The sequence below is a fragment of the Dipodomys spectabilis genome, unplaced genomic scaffold, assembly GCF_019054845.1.
Source record: "Dipodomys spectabilis isolate Male_0828 unplaced genomic scaffold, ASM1905484v1 ptg000273l, whole genome shotgun sequence".
Lineage (NCBI taxonomy): Eukaryota > Metazoa > Chordata > Mammalia > Rodentia > Heteromyidae > Dipodomys > Dipodomys spectabilis.
Window position 1 is genome coordinate 7,709,808 of NW_024870950.1, and position 17,419 is coordinate 7,727,226.

The 17,419-nt window shown below is 42.2% G+C and overlaps 1 protein-coding gene across 6 annotated transcripts in view; it reads right to left on the reverse strand.

The window, feature by feature from the left end:
* The window catches only part of Nfat5 (nuclear factor of activated T cells 5), an 84,703-nt gene extending 69,607 nt beyond the window's left edge, over positions 1 to 15,096 (reverse strand). For 4 of the 6 annotated variants that reach the window (XM_042700948.1, XM_042700945.1, XM_042700942.1 and 1 more), the window contains exons 1-2: positions 14,661 to 15,096; positions 12,782 to 12,835 (exon numbers count right to left, since the gene is read on the reverse strand). In XM_042700948.1, the coding sequence (XP_042556882.1) occupies positions 12,782 to 12,835; positions 14,661 to 14,733 (127 nt within the window). In that variant the 5' untranslated portion in view covers positions 14,734 to 15,096. The remainder of the gene's footprint in view (positions 1 to 12,781; positions 12,836 to 14,660) is intronic. The other 2 variants (XM_042700944.1, XM_042700943.1) reach the window with 1 other exon arrangement.
* Between the last annotated feature and the right edge of the window lie 2,323 nt (positions 15,097 to 17,419).

The following is a 17,419-nucleotide window of genomic DNA, read 5'->3' on the forward strand; positions in this document are numbered from 1 at the left end:
GAGAGAGACAGAGAAGGATAGAGGAAGAGAGAGAGGGGTGGGGGGGGGACAGAGGGACAGAGGGTCAGGCCCAGACAAAAGCACATCCCCTACCTGAAAAATAGCCTAAAACAAAAAGGATTAGAATGTGACTCAAGTGGTAGATCACTTGCCTAACAAGCAGGAAACATTGGAAGGAGGAAGGGAGGGAGGGAGGGAGGGAGGGAGGGAGGGAAGGAGGGGGAAAAAAAAAGAAGGAGAAAGGAGGGGAAGGAAATTACTAATCAATAAACTCTTCCCATAGGAAGGAAAGGATTTTCTTAAGAAGCCTGGGCCATATAAAAGACTTATTAAGTGAAATAAGAAATTGTATATATTTTACAGCATAGTCATTTTAAAAAATGTTTAGAGTCAAGATGATGGGTGCCAGAGACTCATGTCTATTATAATCCTAACAAATCAGGATACTGATATCTAAGGATAATGATTGTAAGCCAGTCTAGGCAGGAAAGTATATGAAACTCTTATCTCCAACTGGCCACTAAAACGCTGGAAGTGGAACTGTAGCTCAAAGTGGTAGAGTTCTAGCCTTGAACAACAACAACAAAGCTCAAGGAGAGGCTGGGAATGTAGCTTAATGGTGCTTGCCTAGCATGCATGAAGCCCTGGGTTTGATTCCTCAGTACCACCTAAACAGAAAAAGCTGGAAGTGCTATGGCTCAAGTTGTAGAGTGCTAGCCTTGAGCAAAAGAAGCTCAAGGACAGTGCCTAGCCCTGAGTTCAGGCCCCAGGACTGGCAAAATAATAAATAAATAAATAAAAGCTCAAGAATAGTACTCAGGCTCTGAGTTCAAACAATAGGATCAGTGTGAACACACAAAAAGATCATACAGAAGAGATTTAACTAAAAACAAAACAAAACAAAACAGTCAAGCCCTAGCTGTGTCATGTGTCTATACTCCCAGCTACTAGGAAAGCTGAGTAACCCTTATGTTACTTAATAATGGCCCCTAAGGGAAAGATAGTGTTGCAATGTTATTACAATATAGTTATAATTATTCTACTTTATTTCTAGCTATTGTTGATAATCTCTTCCTGAACTGAGTTTAGAAACTGTATCATGAAGATGTACATATATGAAAAACCACAGTGGTAAGACTTAGCCCTGTTGCTAAGTTCAGGCTTCCAATGGGATTCTTAGAATGTACCCTTTGCAGATAAGGGAAGAGCACTAGTGTATTCCAATATTGTTTGTGATAAGTAAGAAGCAGCTAGCATATTATAATGAAAGATCAAAGACAGAATCAAGCTTTCATTATGACTCTTACTTTTTCTTACATAACCTTGGGAAAGTTAAAAGGAACACTTAGTTGTCTCATTTGTACAAGTGTTTATATCAACTTATAGAGTAGTATGTGCTAGTAATGTGTACAACACATCTAAAACTAATACTACTATATTAGTTGGAGCTTCTAATAACAAATGAAAGCCATAATTCTGCCCTGAAAAGGGTATGCAATAATGAAATGTTACTAGGATACTGACTGGATTCTATGTCTTTTATTCTGAGGGCAGTTCCATGCTCATTTCAAGATGACTTTAATTTCACCTCAAAATACACAGCTTTTCTTTCCACAGGACTTGAGCTTCCTGTACATATCTAGACTACAGAAGGGTTCCTTACAGCAAATACCTGTAGTGTTTTAAAGACATTTTGAATTTGTTGTCAACATTGAACAATAACATTTTACATGAAAATCCAAACTGTGGGCTTCTCCTGACAAACCACAAGATCTGGCAACACAAAATCTATATTCTCAGAAGAAAAGCTGGGGCACCCTGCCTACTTTAGAGTTCTCCAGTTACAAAAGGTACTATTCAGCCAATATCAAGTGATGTGCATTATATCGTCTCCTGCAGGAGCCTAAGTTTACAATACCAACACTAGGTTACAAGGCTGAAGGAACAAGAGGAAGAGAGGACAAGAATATATTCCTGGCAGCCGGGCCCTGGTGGCTCACGCCTGTAATCCTAGTTACTCAGGAGGCTGAGATCTGAGGATTGCAGTTCAAAGCCAGCCCGGGCAGGAGAGACGGTGAGACTCCTATCTCCAATAAACCACCAGAAAACCGGAAGTGGCGCTGTAGCTCAAGTGGTAGAGCACTTGCCTTGAGCTGAAGAGCTGAGGGACAGCGCCCAGACCCAGAGTTCAAGCCCCACGACCGACAAAAAAAAAAAAAAAAAAAAAGAATATATTCCTGGCAAAACTTCAAGAGCTTATTAAAGATTGGAACAGTGAGTGGTTTCATCTTTCTGGACTATACACACTTTGGCCCTTAGAGGCAATTTAATAAGAAAGAAAGAAAAGAAAAGAAAATTAAAGAAAAGAAAAGAAAGAGAGAGAGAGAGAAAGAAAGAAAGAAAAGTATGAAAGAGAGAGACAAGCTTATAATAGTCAAAGGTTGGCAAATACCTGATCTTCCAGACAATGAAAATAAGGCTGTGATGCCAAGAAGAAAAAAAAAACTTCCTTTTTTTTTTTTTACTCCCACCAGTCCTGGGGATTGAACTCAGGGCCTGGGTACTATCATTAAGCTTTTTTGCTCAAGACTAGTGCTCTACCACTTGAGCTACAGCTCCACTTCTGGCTTTTTGGTGATTAACTGGAGATGAGAGTCTCAGGGACTCTCCTGCCCAGGCTAGCTTTGAACCGAGATCTTCAGATCTCAACCTCCTGAGTAGTTAGGATTACAGGTGTGAGCCAGGGCACCTGGCTAAAGACTAATTTCTTGGGAAAAAAAAAAAAGCTCCAATCTTATAGTCAAATTAATTAAAATTTGATACTCTTATACAAGTACTGCGTATTTCATAAACAGCAACACTATCTACATTAGCCAAAATGTAGAAACCAAAATACCTATTAATACATGAATAGTAAACTGAACAGTAAACCATGATGTTCATAAAACAGAATAGTATTTACCCAGAAAAAGAAACTAAATACTAATAAATGCCACAAAATGGGTAAACCTAAAAGACTTTATTGTAGGATAGGTTTCTAACTTGGTGGTACAGTTCCTGCCTAGGCATGTGTGTGACCCTGTATTTAATCCCCAGCACAGCAAAAAAATAAGGAAAACAAAATACTGAAAGAAGCAAGACACAAAAGGCTACATTTTGTATAATTTAACTCACATGATGCACAATATGTAAAGAAGCCAAGGGAGGAAACTAAGAAGACATGCTAACAGCAATAGGAATTTCTTACAAGGTAAAGGGACTGTAGTCAATAGACAGGAATAAGAAATAGGAAGTTTTGGAACCCAGGAAGAAACGGGGTATCTAATATCCAGGAATGTTTCTTCTTTCTCTTGAGCCTGAAGGGGCAGAGATACGGATAAGGAAATACGGAAAATTCACGACCTATAGTCCATTTTCTTTGTTGAAATAAATTGTTATTTGCCAAGAATGATAGATACAAAGGAGTAGCTTTAAGAGGTTCATTGTGAGGTAAAGCTGACAAGAAATACATCTTTAAAAAGAGCTCTTGAGCTGCTATGGGAAGGTCCTGAATTCACAGGATATTAGACTACATGTTATTTTCTCCATGGAACCCTAAAAACAGTAGTTTAGGACTACTGAAGATGAATGGTTAGGGTTATTCAGGGCATGATTAAATGGATGCATACGATAGGGAAACAACATAGGCAGAGTAAAGAGTTCTTTTTTTTTTTTTTTTTTTTGGGTCCGGTCGTGGGGCCTGAACTCTGGGCCTGGGCGCTGTCCCTCAGCTCTTCAGCTCAAGGCTAGCGCTCTACCATTTGAGCCACAACGCCACTTCCGGCTTTTTTCTTTTTGCTTATGTGGTGCTGAGGAATCGAACCCAGGGCCTCAGGCATGCAAGGCAAGCGCTCTACCACTGAGCCACCTTCCCAGCCCGAGTAAAGAGTTCTTTAGGACACAAACTCATACTTTATCTTATCCTTAAGGTTATTTTCCATTAATCTTTTTTATTTCATGTTCTTCCCTGCTTATACTGCCTTGTTTTATATCAGAATCAAAAACAAACACACAGGCTGGGAATGTGGCTGAGTGGTAGAGTGTTTGCCTAGCATTCATGAAGCCCTGGTTTTGATTCCTCAGTACCACATAAATAGAAAAGGCCAGAAGTGGCTCTGTGGCTCAAGAGGTGGAGTGCTAGACTTGAGCAAAAGAAACTCAGGGACAGTGCCCAGGCCCTGAATTCAAGTTCCAAGACTGGCAAAAAAAAAAACAAGCAAACAAACATACTTTAAAAATAATGAAAAGCGCCATGAGCTGGTGGTTCATGTGTATAATCTGTAGCCACATAGGAGTCTGAGATCTGAGGGTTGTGGTTCAAAGCCAGCCTAGGTAGAAAAGTCCATGAGACTCTTATCTCCAAAAAGCTGAAAGTGGAGCTGTGGTTCAAGTGGTAAAGTGCTAGCCTTGATCACAAAAGCTCAGGGAAAGCCACCCAGGCCCTGAGTTCAAGCCCCAGCACACCCATGGAAGTGGAAGAGTAAGCTGGACACCAATGATTCATAAATACCCTTAGCACAATGAAAGTTGACTTCACTGTCTGCCTGTACTTTCTCTATTCACATTTATTACTCACCCAACTATGTGGCTTGTGTTCACAACACTATAAATTATTGTTACTAATAAATTTCTAACTGAATTATTTCTCACTTCTGAAACAGTTGACTGCCAGGGCCTACTCTCCATTATCTTGCTAGCTTGTTTCTTTTCTTCCTTCACTTATACTAGGGTTTGAGCTTTCTGTCACTCAAGCCCCACTGGCTGGATAGGCTAGAAATTAGCCTCTCTGTCTCTTCATGTCCTGTATTGTGGCAGGAAGTTTTTGGTCCCTGTTTCAAATAATATTTAAAAATACTAGCATAGGGCTGGGAAGGTGGCTCAGTGGTAGAGCACTTGCCTTGCATGCTCGAGGCCCTGGGTTCGATTCCTCAGCACCACATAAGAAAAAAGCCGGAAGTGGCACTGTGGCTCAAGTAGTAGAGTGCTAGCCTTGAGCTGAAGAGCTGAGGGACAGCGCCCAGGCCCAGAGTTCAGGCCCCACGACCGGACCCAAAAAAAAAAAAAATACTAGCATAATGTAAAATCTTATTTTATATATGCTGGGCATAGTGGCACACACCTTTAATCCTAGCACTTGATTCTGAGTTTGAGGCCAGCTTAGGGTAACATAGCAAATTATATGACAGCCTCAATGCATTAAAAAATTATTGTAAGTTATTTCATATCAACTTTCATATATAATTACTTCACTATCTCATGTAAATTATGTACTTTTTATACTTCACATAAAGCAAATATTAAACTACCAAATTGTACCTACTAACCAAATCCTTCAATGAATTTAATTATACCTATATTTAACTAGCAGTTATCTAGGGTCCTCATTAACCCCTAGCAATGTCTAATTAATAATACAAATACAAGAATACCTTTTGAGATTTAGCAGAGTTTATAGCATCTGTAGATACAGAATTAAGTCTCACTTTACCAGTGTAGTTCTTTCTGCCTCTGAAATCTGTGGTATTTACTGGAAAACTGTAATTCTCTTGCTACTATTAAATATAAATATTTGCTTTCTATAAATCAACATAAGGGAATGACCATACATATTAATCTAAATGAGGCTAATATGTCTAAATCACTAATTTTTCAGTCATCTGTATTCTAACTTACTGAAATTTAGTTTATCAGCTCTTCAGCTCAAGGCTAGTGCCCTACCACTTGAGCCACAGCGCCACTTCCAGCTTTTTTCTGCTTGTATGGTGCTAAGGACTCGAACCCAGGGCCTGAGCCAACTTCCCAGCCCTCACTCTTAAAATTTTAACATGAGCTGGGCACTAGTGGGTCACACCTATAATCCTGGGCTATTCAGGAGACTGAGATCTGGAGGATCAAAGCTAAAAGCCAGCAGAAAAAGCCTGAGAGATGACACCACCAAAAATAATCAACATAAAGTCAGGAAGAAGGCCTGTCTCAAATGGTAGAGTACAAACTGAGAGAGCAAGCAAGCAAGTCAAGTTCAAAACTCAGGTTTTGGCACACACACAAAAAATTTTTTTATCATAATAATGTGGTCAAAATACAGAAAATGTATTCATTTTGTCATCTTAAAAGAAGCTCATTGATATTAAATACATTCACAATGGTGTATAACATAACCAATATGGCTTCTGTCTGGCTTATTTCATTTTTATGTTTCTGAGGTTCATTCATGTAGTAGAATGTATCAAAATTTCATTCCTTTTTAAGGGTGAATAATATTCTATTGTTCATGCATATTGTATTTTGTTTAACCATCATCTATTGAAGGAGATTTGGATTGCTCCTTCCCTCACCAAAAGACAGGGTCTTGTTATGTAACCTGGCTGACCTCCAACTCATAATCCTTATGCTTCAACCTCCTCAGTGCTAGGACAGGTATGCAACATGAAGTCTGGCCTTTCTTTTTCTTTTGGTGCTGGGGATAAAACTCAAGAGACTCACATCATAGGCAAGCACTCTATCACAAGTTTATCTCCCCAATCCTTTCATCTTCTAAGAGTTGTAAATAATGCTACTAGTGTACAAGTAGCAACTGAGTGCTGGTTTCCAACAACACTCCTTAAAAATCTCAGTATCCTCAGGCTGGGAAGGTGGCTCAGTGGTAGAGTGCTTGCCTTGCATGCATGATGCCCTGGGTTTGATTCCTCAGCACCACATAAGCAGAAAAGGCCAGAAGTGGTGCTGTGGTTCAAGTGGTAGAGCGCTAGCCTTGAGCTGAAGAACTCAGGGACAGCACCCAGGCCCAGAGTTCAGGCCCCACGACCAACAAAAAATAAATAAATAAATAAATCTCAGTATCCTCAATAGCTTGGATTACAGATATGAGCTGATGACTCCAGGTGTGTGTGAGTGCGCGTGCGCTAGTGCTTAAACTTGGGAGCCTGGGTGCTGTTCCTGAGTTTTAAATTTTTTTTTGGCTCAAGGCTAGTGCTCTACCACTTGAGCCACAGCTCTACTTCCAGCTTTTTTGGTGCTTAATTGGAAATAAGAGTCTCAGGGACTTTTTTGTTCAGGCTAACTTCAAACCACTTCTGAGTAGCTAGGATTACAAGCATGAGCCACCAGTGCCCAATTCTTTAAAGCCTAATATTTCATCTGATCATTTTAGTGTAATTATTATTCCAATTGAAGCTTGTTACATGACTGTGTATAATTGCAGCACAATCATCTCAAACTTAACAACCTCCCTTCTTTTCTGAATGCAGTATTTCCTCTTTTGTTTATTTAATAGGTATTAAGAACCTGTAATATTCAAAGCAATGTGCCAGGCAAATAAGTGAGGTCACCATCAATGTAACTCTTTTTTTAAAAATTGACTTTAATAAATGATGTTCTTTAGGCTTTATCATAGCTCTACTTCAATGAGTACTCCTAATATTTCACAGATATTATCTTAGCATGATTTAGATTTCTTTGTCTAAATGCTTGCACATATTAGTTTCCCCTTATCTGTAGTAGTTATATTCCATGACCGCCAGGGAATGGCTGAAAGATACCACAAGATAATATCCAACTCTACTTATCTATACATACATACCTATGATTAAGTTTAGTTTACAAATTAGGCACAGAAAGATATTAAATTGCTAATAACTAAGCTGAAAATTTAAAAGTACTGTAATAACAGTTATTATGTAAGCTGGGTGCTGGTGGCTCACACCTGTAATTCTAGCTACTCAGGAGGTTGAGATCTGAGAATCACAGTTGTTTTTATGGGGTTTTTTTGGTCTGTTTTTGTCGGTAAGGCCTGAACTCTGGGCCTGAGCGCTGTCCCTCAGCTCTTTAGCTCAAGGCTAGCGCTCTACCACTTGAGCCACAGCATCACTTCCGGCTTTTTCTGCTTATATGGTGCTGAGGAATGGAACCCAGGGCCTCATGCATGCAAGGCAAGCGCTCTACCACTGAGCCACCTTCCCAGCCCTGAGAATCAGTTTGAAGCCAGCCTCTGTGACACTCTCATCTCCAAAAAGCCAGAAGTGAAGCTGTGGCTCAAGGGTCACAGCACTAGCCTTGAGCAAGAAAGCTCAGAGATAGCACCCAGGCCTTTAGTCCAAACCCCAGAAATGGCACAAAGGAAAAAAAAATATATGTGACTATGATCTCTCTCTCTCAATAATCAAGACAAAATATTAACATTTTCTGACTGCAGCTAGTCCTGGATAACTGAAACCAAAGAAAGCGGAAAAAAAAGAGGGGAATATTATAACTTGAAATTTAAATAAAAGAGCTTTTCTAAATGTTAAGACCTTTAGTTAAAAAAAACCTTAAAAACTTAAAAACTATTCTCTCCAAAACAATTACTGTAAGAAATTAAGACCTAAAAAATGAGAAAAAATCCTATGTTCATAGACAAAACAACTCAGTACCAGTGCTGAGGATATAGCTCAGTGGGAGAGCATCACCACAAAACAAAACAAAACAAGTGATGTAAATTGAAACTGCTCAAATTAGCCTACAGATTCAACACAATGACTATGGAAGTTACAGCTAAGTTCTTTGCAGAAATTGTGACACTGCTTCTCTAATTTATTCCCAGAACACTAAACAGTCAATACAATCTTACAAAACAAAAAAGTTGAGCCAGGTGATGTGGCCCATGCCTATAATCCCAGAAGTAGGTAACTCTTGATTCTGAGGCCAGTTAGGGCAGTTTGAGACTCTATCTCAACACACCAGAGCTGGAGGTGTAGCTCAAATGATAGAGTAGTTAGGCCTTGGATTTAATCATCAGCTTGGTGGGAGATGGAAGATGACAAGAGAAAGGTTGAGACAGGTGGGAAGAAGATACAGGCATGTAATACAGCACTCTGGAGAATAAGGAAAGGATCCTAAATTTGAGGCCAGCCTAGACTGCATGGTGAGGCACTTATAACAGCAAAAAAAGAAAGTTGGAAGGCTCATAATTCCCGATTTAAAAACTGGTAGATACTAAGATAGGCTAGACATACAAATGAAAGAACCAAGGGAGGGTCTGGAAATTATCACATACATATATGCCCAACTTATTAATACCAAGAACACTAAGACCATTCAATGGAAAAACAATAGTCATTTCAACAAAAAGTGCTGAGACAGAAGAGTATCTACACACTAAAGAATGAAGCACTCCTACCTCACAGCATACCAAAATTAACAGAAAACAGAGTAAGGTGTGGAAACATATTTAGAATCCCAGCACTCAAAAGGCTGAGATAGGAAATTAGTGAGTTAAAAGAGTCTAAAAGAATGGACTACGTGTTTTTACAGGATATAAATACTGAAAGCAATAGCTTCTTGCCATACTGTTGAAAGAAGGGCAAGGGAGCCACAAGAAAGTTTACTGAGTAAGTTCGAATATGTACTCTTGAATAAAATCGAATTACTGTGAAAATTAATACAAGAACTGAGTATATAGTGGTACATACTGGCAATCCCAGCCCTGAGGAGGCAGATGTAGATGTAGGAGAATCCCAGGCCAGCCTGACCTACACACAAAGTTCCAGGCCAGCCTGGGCTACATAAGGACCCTGTTGTAGCCTTCAAAAGATATTAAAACAGTAATGCACAATTATTTATACATGAAGTGTTACATACAATATTTGTTTTTAAATAATCCAGCATAGGAGAATGAAAGAATAAAAGAAACTAGCTTGGTAATTTCTAAAGCCTAGAAAAAGGCACGAGGAATACATTTTATTCTATTTTTATGTATTCTTTATCTGTCTAAATTAGAGGTTAAAAAATAACAATGGGATGGCATAGATTAAATACTTCATTAAACAACCAAATAACTTTTTGTCATACCTGTGTCAAAAATACCAAAAAGGAACAGCTCACACATATAATCCTAGCTACTCCAGAGATTGAGAACAGGAGCACTGAGGTCTGAGGCCAATCTGGGCAGAAAGGTTCAAGAGACCTTATCTCATAAGCAATCAACAACAAAAAAAAATGGTATGAGGTGTTGCTCAAGTGGCACAGCACCAGCCCAGCAAACACAAGACCCAAAGTTCAAATCCCAATCCTACCAAAATATAAAAAAATAATAATTTTATAAAGAAAAGAACATGACACACTTAAGACATTGCTTTTTGGCTGGGAAGGTGACTCAGTGGTAGAGTGCTTGCCTTGCATGCATGAGGCCCTGGGTTCAATTCCTCACACCACATAAAGAAAAAAGCCAGAAGTGGCGCTGTGGCTCAAGTGGAAGAGCGCTAGCCTTGAGCTGAAGAGCTGAGGGACAGCGCCCAGGCCCAGAGTTCAGGCCCCATGACCGAACCCCCCCCCCCAAAAAAAAAAGACATTGCTTTTTATATGCAATCTTATAAGGGCGGTTTTAAATAGTTAAGTATCTTCTCAACCAAACCAAAAAATTTGTTAACAGGTAGATTTAGGCACAAACATGTAAAGATACATATTAGATGCTTTTCCTATAACTCAATAAAATTTTTTAAATAATAACACCTTTTTCATTTCTTTCTCCTGCTTGATAAGCTCCATGATTATGACACTCTTGTTTGTTAGCCAGGAAATGGATTGGTCAGGACAAATGACTCTACAACACAGAACAGGAATTAAAAACCCAGCTAGAGCCAGGTGCTGGTGGCTCAGGTCTGTAATCCTACTCAGGAGGCTGAGATCTGAGGATCTATATTCAAAGCCAACCCTTGGCAGGAAAGTTCGTGAGACTTTTTTTTTTTTTTTTGTCAGTCCTGGTACTAGTCTTGAGCAAAAAAGTTCAGGGACGTGCTAGCACCTAGGCTGAGTTCAAGCCCCCAAAACAGTACAGATGCATACACACAAACACACACACCTATCTACCTACCTAGAAATTGGTGGCTCTTGGGGCTGGGAAGGTGGCTCAGTGGTAAAGAGCATGCCTTGCATGCCTGAGGCCCTGGGTCCGATTCCTCAGCACCACATAAGCAAAAAGAAAAAAGCCAGAAGTGGCACTGTGGCTCAAGTGGTAGAGTGCTAGCCTTGAGCTGAATCGCTGAGGGCCCAGGCCCAGAGTTCAGGCCCCATGACCGGACCCAAAAAAACAAACAAACAAAAAAAGAAATTGGTGGCTCTCACCTATAATCCTAGTAACTGAGGAGGCTGAGCTTTGGAGGATCATTGTTCAATGCTAGCCTAGGCAGAAAATTCCAAAAGACTATAAAATAATCACTAAAAAGACAGGCTGGAGATGTGGCTCAAGTGGTAGAAAGCCAGATAAGCAAACAAGCCCAGCAGCTGGAAGGCCTAAGTTCAAACCCAATACTCCCCTCACCCCCCAAGAAGAGTAAACATTTTCTGCTTCACAAAAAACATTTCGAAACCTTTCTCTCTACAGACTATAGTTTTAAGAATATTTAAGTTTCAGAACTGGAGACATGGCTCAAGTGGTAGAGCACCTGTCAGCTGTGAGCAAAAAAGAAGGCAAGAATAAGAAGCCCTGATTTCAAACCTCAGTACTGGCACCAAAAAACAAAACAAAACAAAAAACTACTTTGAATTTTGTTCATACTAATGTATTTTATATGTTCTAAATTATACTGTCAAAACAATTTAGCTGATTCGAAAGGAAAAAAGCAAGTTTATTAAGCCAGACACTGCCTATATTAGGCATTTTAATATACACTAGCTAACTAAACTTGAAATATCTGTTTCTATAGAAACAATATTAAAGTTTAGAGAAGTAAAATCACTTGCCCCAGGTCAGAGCCAATATGTTGCTAAATTGGTATTCAAACTAAAGCTCAATTATAACACCCACTTTCCCCCCCACAATGCTTACTGGAGTACCTCTAAGGAAGGAAAAACCTATACCCAAGTCAAACTTGAATTCTTACGGCCTTATTTAAGTGGGTCATAAAATGCCTAAGTTACTGGTTACGCACACACACACACACATATATATATATATATATTTCATAGTGACAGAACTTGGCTTTGGATAAGGAATACTAACTGAAACACAGAAAGCATTGTTTCTGCTGCTGTGGGCCTTTTTTCCCCTCAAAGTCTTTTAATTTCAGCCTATTTTTTCATTTCTATAATATCCTTGTTACCCAATACAATGATTATAAGATTCAAAGATGATAAACATAAAATCTACAAAATCTATAAAAACAAGAGTATTTAATAAAGTGTTTACTAAAAACAAAGTTTCTATAATAATTTTCAGCTGTTTATTTTACAGAAAGTAACATTTTCAAAACTTTCTTAAGTCCCTTTTTTCTACACATAACTTAATTGTCTTGTTACTTGGCTTTTCTTATCCTTAAATATAGTGCAATAGTAGTAATATCAACGCTATCATAAATAATATACTTACTTTGAAATACACAGAATTTTTTAAATTCAAAATTTTCAAACTATGTGTTTGGTGTCACAATCAAAATTATTAATCCATCTTAATGTCTGGGCCTTTGCACATTTAGTTTGTATATAAAAAGATAGAATTAAGATCTGGAATTCTAAAGTAGAACACCCAACACATAATTTTATATGATTTTTGAGAATTTTTTTCAAGCCTTTTCAAAGCAGATTCCACAGCCAATAAGCACTTCAAGCACAGCAACAAAATCCACTGAAATATTTAGCTGCTCTAAAAGAAGGATCAGGCTCGTTAGGAAAAACTACATTGTGTGAGTCTGCAAAGTTTCCAGCTTTCCAATATAAACTAAGAAAACCTTTGCATACTAACACAATATGCTTTAAAATGCACTTTGCTGACCTTCCAATAGTCCAGCTCTATGAAAATTCTGTGATGGGTGTAACTTCAGAGAATCTGAAAAACACAAAAAGCATTAAGTACTTTTTATGCTGAATAAGAAAAAAATGCCAAGTATAGCATACATCTCTTACATAACTACCATGTATTTTTGAGAGCTAAAGCCCATATTTGTGAATTTATTCACTGCAAAAGGTCGAGTGCTTCCACACTGTTCTCCAGGCTAAACTTAGACTTTGATAAAGTATTTGTTTCATGGAAAATTATCTGAAGATTACTGCTCAAATGGTGTTAGTGTCTTTATTTTTAGCACCCAATTGTACTACATTAGTCCTAGTCTAAGAACCATCTCTTGATAGTGATCCTTCCTCCTGACGCTCAAAACTACGATATTTCCAGACTACTTCAGGTAATATCTGAAAAACATCCTACCGGATGGTGACTGCCAACTAAAGCCATTAGAGCAACAGACAATGGCTTCAGTTACTAAGTAGGACTCTGTGTACAAACTCAATAGTCTATAAAGTCCAGTGCCTTCCTGTGTAAACCATGTCATTCTAATTCACTTAAATTCAAATTTAAATGTGAAGCTCGAGCACAGAATCAACTGAATAGATACATAAAACCAAAAACAAGAGGATTGCTGAAATTTCTCAGGAAAGGGGTTCACAGTGTCACATACTTAATCTTTAAGATGAAATGAAGAGCTAACCCAGTTCCATCTCTTATCCTATGCCAGGGTAAAAACTGGTGATCGATGCAGTGAGTGCATTTTTTGTGAGATGCCCCTTACACAGAGAACCTGTTTTGACACATTCTTGTGTCAAGTATAGGAATTTGAGCCCAGTAGGGATCACCTCAAAGAGTTAATATTTTAGATGATGGGAATCCCCTGCAGGCCTTAGCCAGCAAGAGTTTTTAAATGGGAATCTCTGTCCAGTGCCCCCTCTCTGCAAGGAGCCCTTGAACGGCAAAGAAGAGAAAATTCTCAGAGGACGGCGTCTGTGCCTGAACCTGGCACTCCAGGGAGAGAGATGAGGAACAAAACTAATCCAGAAAAAAAGCTCCCCAATCTTTGTAAAAAGAGAGGGAGAAGTAAGTTTATTCGAATGCCACGGAGGTGGCAAAAAAAAAAAAAAAAAGAAGAAGAAAGAAAAAGAGAGAGAAGAAAATTCGGGCCCTTTCCAGCAAGAAGATGACGAGGAAAGGAAGAACGCCTGGGTCGAGGGGGGCCGTCCCGACATGGGGAGGGAGTGGACTAGGCCCAGAGCAAGAGCTGGGTACAACCACGGCGCACAAACAAGCCGAAAAGGGGAGGAAAAAATGGATGACGGTGACCCCGGAGCCCGTTCCCCGCCTCGAAGCTCTGTGGGGAGGATCGGAGAAGGGGAGCAACTTTACTGGGAAGCAGAGCCGGGGGGTAAGCGCGGCGGCCCCGGCGCGGGGCCCAGTCCAGGGTGATCCCCGAGCTGGGGAGGACGGCGGGGGGGGGGGGGGGGGCGCGGGGGGGAGGCCTGGGCGGGCAGCTCGCGGAGGACTGGGGGGGGGGGGTGGGAGTGGGAAGGGGGGAGGGGGGAGAGAGAGGTCGAAACGGCCCCAGAGCTGCAACTCCGTACCCCGCCCCCCCATCCCGGTGCCGCAGAGACCCCCGGGGCGCCGACGGAACCCGGGGCCTCCCCAGGCGCCTCCGCGGGGGAGGGGCCGCCACTCCTCCGCCGGCGCCGCCACCATCCGCGCGACCCCCCAACTCCAGCCAGGACTTCCGGGGTGCTGAGGTGGCCGGCGCGGGACGAGGACCCCCCCCCCTCCCCTCACACACACACACGGGGGGGGTGTCTCCCGGAGCCGGCTCGGCCCCCCCCACCCCCCCCACCGGACTCACCTCGCGAGTACAGGGACTTGGGCGACTCCAGGTCTAGGTCCGCGCTGAGCAAAGAGATGAAGTCCGAGGGCATCGCAGCTCGACCCAGCCCGGCCCGAGGGCGGCGGGAGGGGGGGAGCGGCGGTGGCGGCGGCACCTCCTCTCCGGGACCGCGGGCACCGAACCGGGGGTGGCGAGGCGAGGGCGGCTGCCGCTGCCTCCTCCTCCTCCTCCTCCTCCTCCTCCTCCTCGAGGGCAGCGACTTCCACCGGGCCGAAGACCGACGAAACGGCGGCGTGGATGGAGGGCAACTCCACAGGGACTAAGTCCCGACGAGCCGAGAGAGAGCGAGAAAGAGAGAGAGAGAGAGGTTCAGGGCGGGGAGAAGGTGGGGGAAGAGGGGAGAGCCAACGGGTCCGTGTCGGGCTTCTCCTCAGCGAAAACTGACGGTCGCAGCCGCCGCCGCCGCCGCTGACAGGAATCTGAGCCCCGCCCCCGCGCGCCACTGCGCAGGCGCGGAGGGAGGAGATTCAGAACTGGGAAGAGCGGCCGCGGCCGCCGGAGGGCGGAGAGGCGCGCCAAGGAACAGCATCAACAAGGGCTTCGCTTCCTGCCGCCGCGGCCGGGGATGGCTGCTGCTACTGCTGCTGCTGCTTGCTGCTGCTGCTTGCTGCTGCTGCTGCTGATCCCGAGCCGGGAGTTGGGCCCCGCCGGCGGGGAGGGCGGGAGGAAGGGAGGCCGGGTGGCGACGGCGCGCTGGGGCCCCGCGCAGGGAAGAGATGTGTGCACCGACCTGGTGGCGGCGAGCTTGAGGCGGCCGGCCCCGCTCGCGCTGGGCACGGGAGGACACCGGCCCTGGGGAGCCGACATGTTTGCCGGGGAGGGAGAGAGGGACCCCAGAGAAACGCCGGGCGACTGGCGGGGGGGGGGGGAGGGGGAGGGCAGGTGTCGGGGGGAATGGAGTTTTATCATCTGGACCGACACCAACCCTTTTCTTTGGGGGATGGGGGTGGTCATAGCAGGGTCTGCAATGAGCTGGCCAGAGGATTGTCCAACTCATTTGTTAATTAGAAAATAGCCAACCATTTCCGAAACCGCCCCCCCTCCAAGTTATTGGTGCTTTTTAATTAAAGTACTTTCTACCTTGTCCCCTAGCCTTGAGAGAAAGAATATATATATATATATACATACATACATACATATATATACCTTTTCTTTTTTCAAAGAGTCCTCTGATTATGCTACATCGCCCACATTTCCTCAGCGTGGAAAATAGCAGATAATTTAAAAATTGGATCATGTGAATCCGCCTGGCTCTTATAAAGGAAAAAGCAAACCTAAAACACTCCTCTTCCAAACAGGTTTTTCCTTTTTTTTTTTTTTTTAACTTTGGGATTAGGCGAGGGTGGAGGAAGAACACGTCAATGAGTTTTTTTGCTATTCTGTTCATGGGGGCCAAATGTTTCCGTTGCAAAAAAAAAAAAAAAAAAAAACCCACCCTAAAATCCTCACCTACACTGCAGACTGTTTCCTGATAATAATAGACTTCTGGGAAATTTGTAATCAAGTTATTAAAATATCAATTGGACCACAGGGTGTGCATCTTGGGAAATAATTTTAATCTTGTCTGGGATATTGATGCCAGCAAGGTTTGGGGGCTATTGGAGACGGTTTAGTTGTTGTTTTTTAATCTACAAAGACAATTAGAATTTTTTCTTGAAAAGTTCTATTCTATATATACATATAATTTACCAAGCTTTTCTCCCGTTAATTCGTCAGCCTCATTCCCAGCATCTCATCTGGGCTTGTGGTGCTGGACTTAGCACTTCTAGCAAAAGATGACCCAGCTGTAGCTCACACCTGTAATCCTAGATACTAAGAAGGTTGAGATCTAAGGATCTTGGTTTGAAGCCAGCCAGACAAGAATGTCCCAGAGACTCATCTCCAATTAACAAGCAAAAAGTCAGAAAGGGAGCTGTGGTACAGTGGTAGAGTGCTAGCCTTGAGCAAAAAGCCCAGGGGTAGCACCCAGGCCCTAAATTCAAGCCCTAAAATTAGCACACACACAAAAAAAAAAAACACCAAAAACTTGACCCAGTACAGTCATGGGTGGGCCTTTTTCCAAAGCTTTACCTGCAGACCTAGAATTTAACCTTGTGTCATCAAAACCTGTCTATCTTTCTATCTGGACATCTGATTGAGGTTGCTCAATTATCTTCACTGAACTCTGTGTAGTAATTAATCAATGCTGTGAACATTTTACTTCTGTGAGAGGTGAGAAAGATTTTTAGAACCACCCCCAAGATGGCAAAGCAAAACTGGAAACTACCTCCAAATTTCTGTAGACTTGTAACAAGTCCCAAGGGAAGTCCCTCCATTACTAAGAAACCCACTCTCACTAGAGAGGGGAAGGTTCAGACCTCACACTGTCTAACAGGCCAAGGCCTATTGAAATCTAATGAGCCTTTGAGCTGCAGTGAACACCTGTTAAGAGATCTCCCCCCCCCCCCCTATTGATCACCACATAATACAAAGGGGAAATTGCAATGCAGCAGGCAGAGCCCCAACACTAAGAAAGCCATTCCTTTTCTTTTTTAATATATATTTTTTATTGTAAAGATACTGTACAGAGGGATTACAGTTACAAGAGCAAGGTAATGAGTCCATTTCCTATTGAGCATTGTTATACTCTCCTTTATATTTCCCCTACCATCCCTTTCCTCCCCACCTCCCCAACTCCTCCCCACCTCTCTCCCCACCTCCCCTCCAAGTTGTAAAGT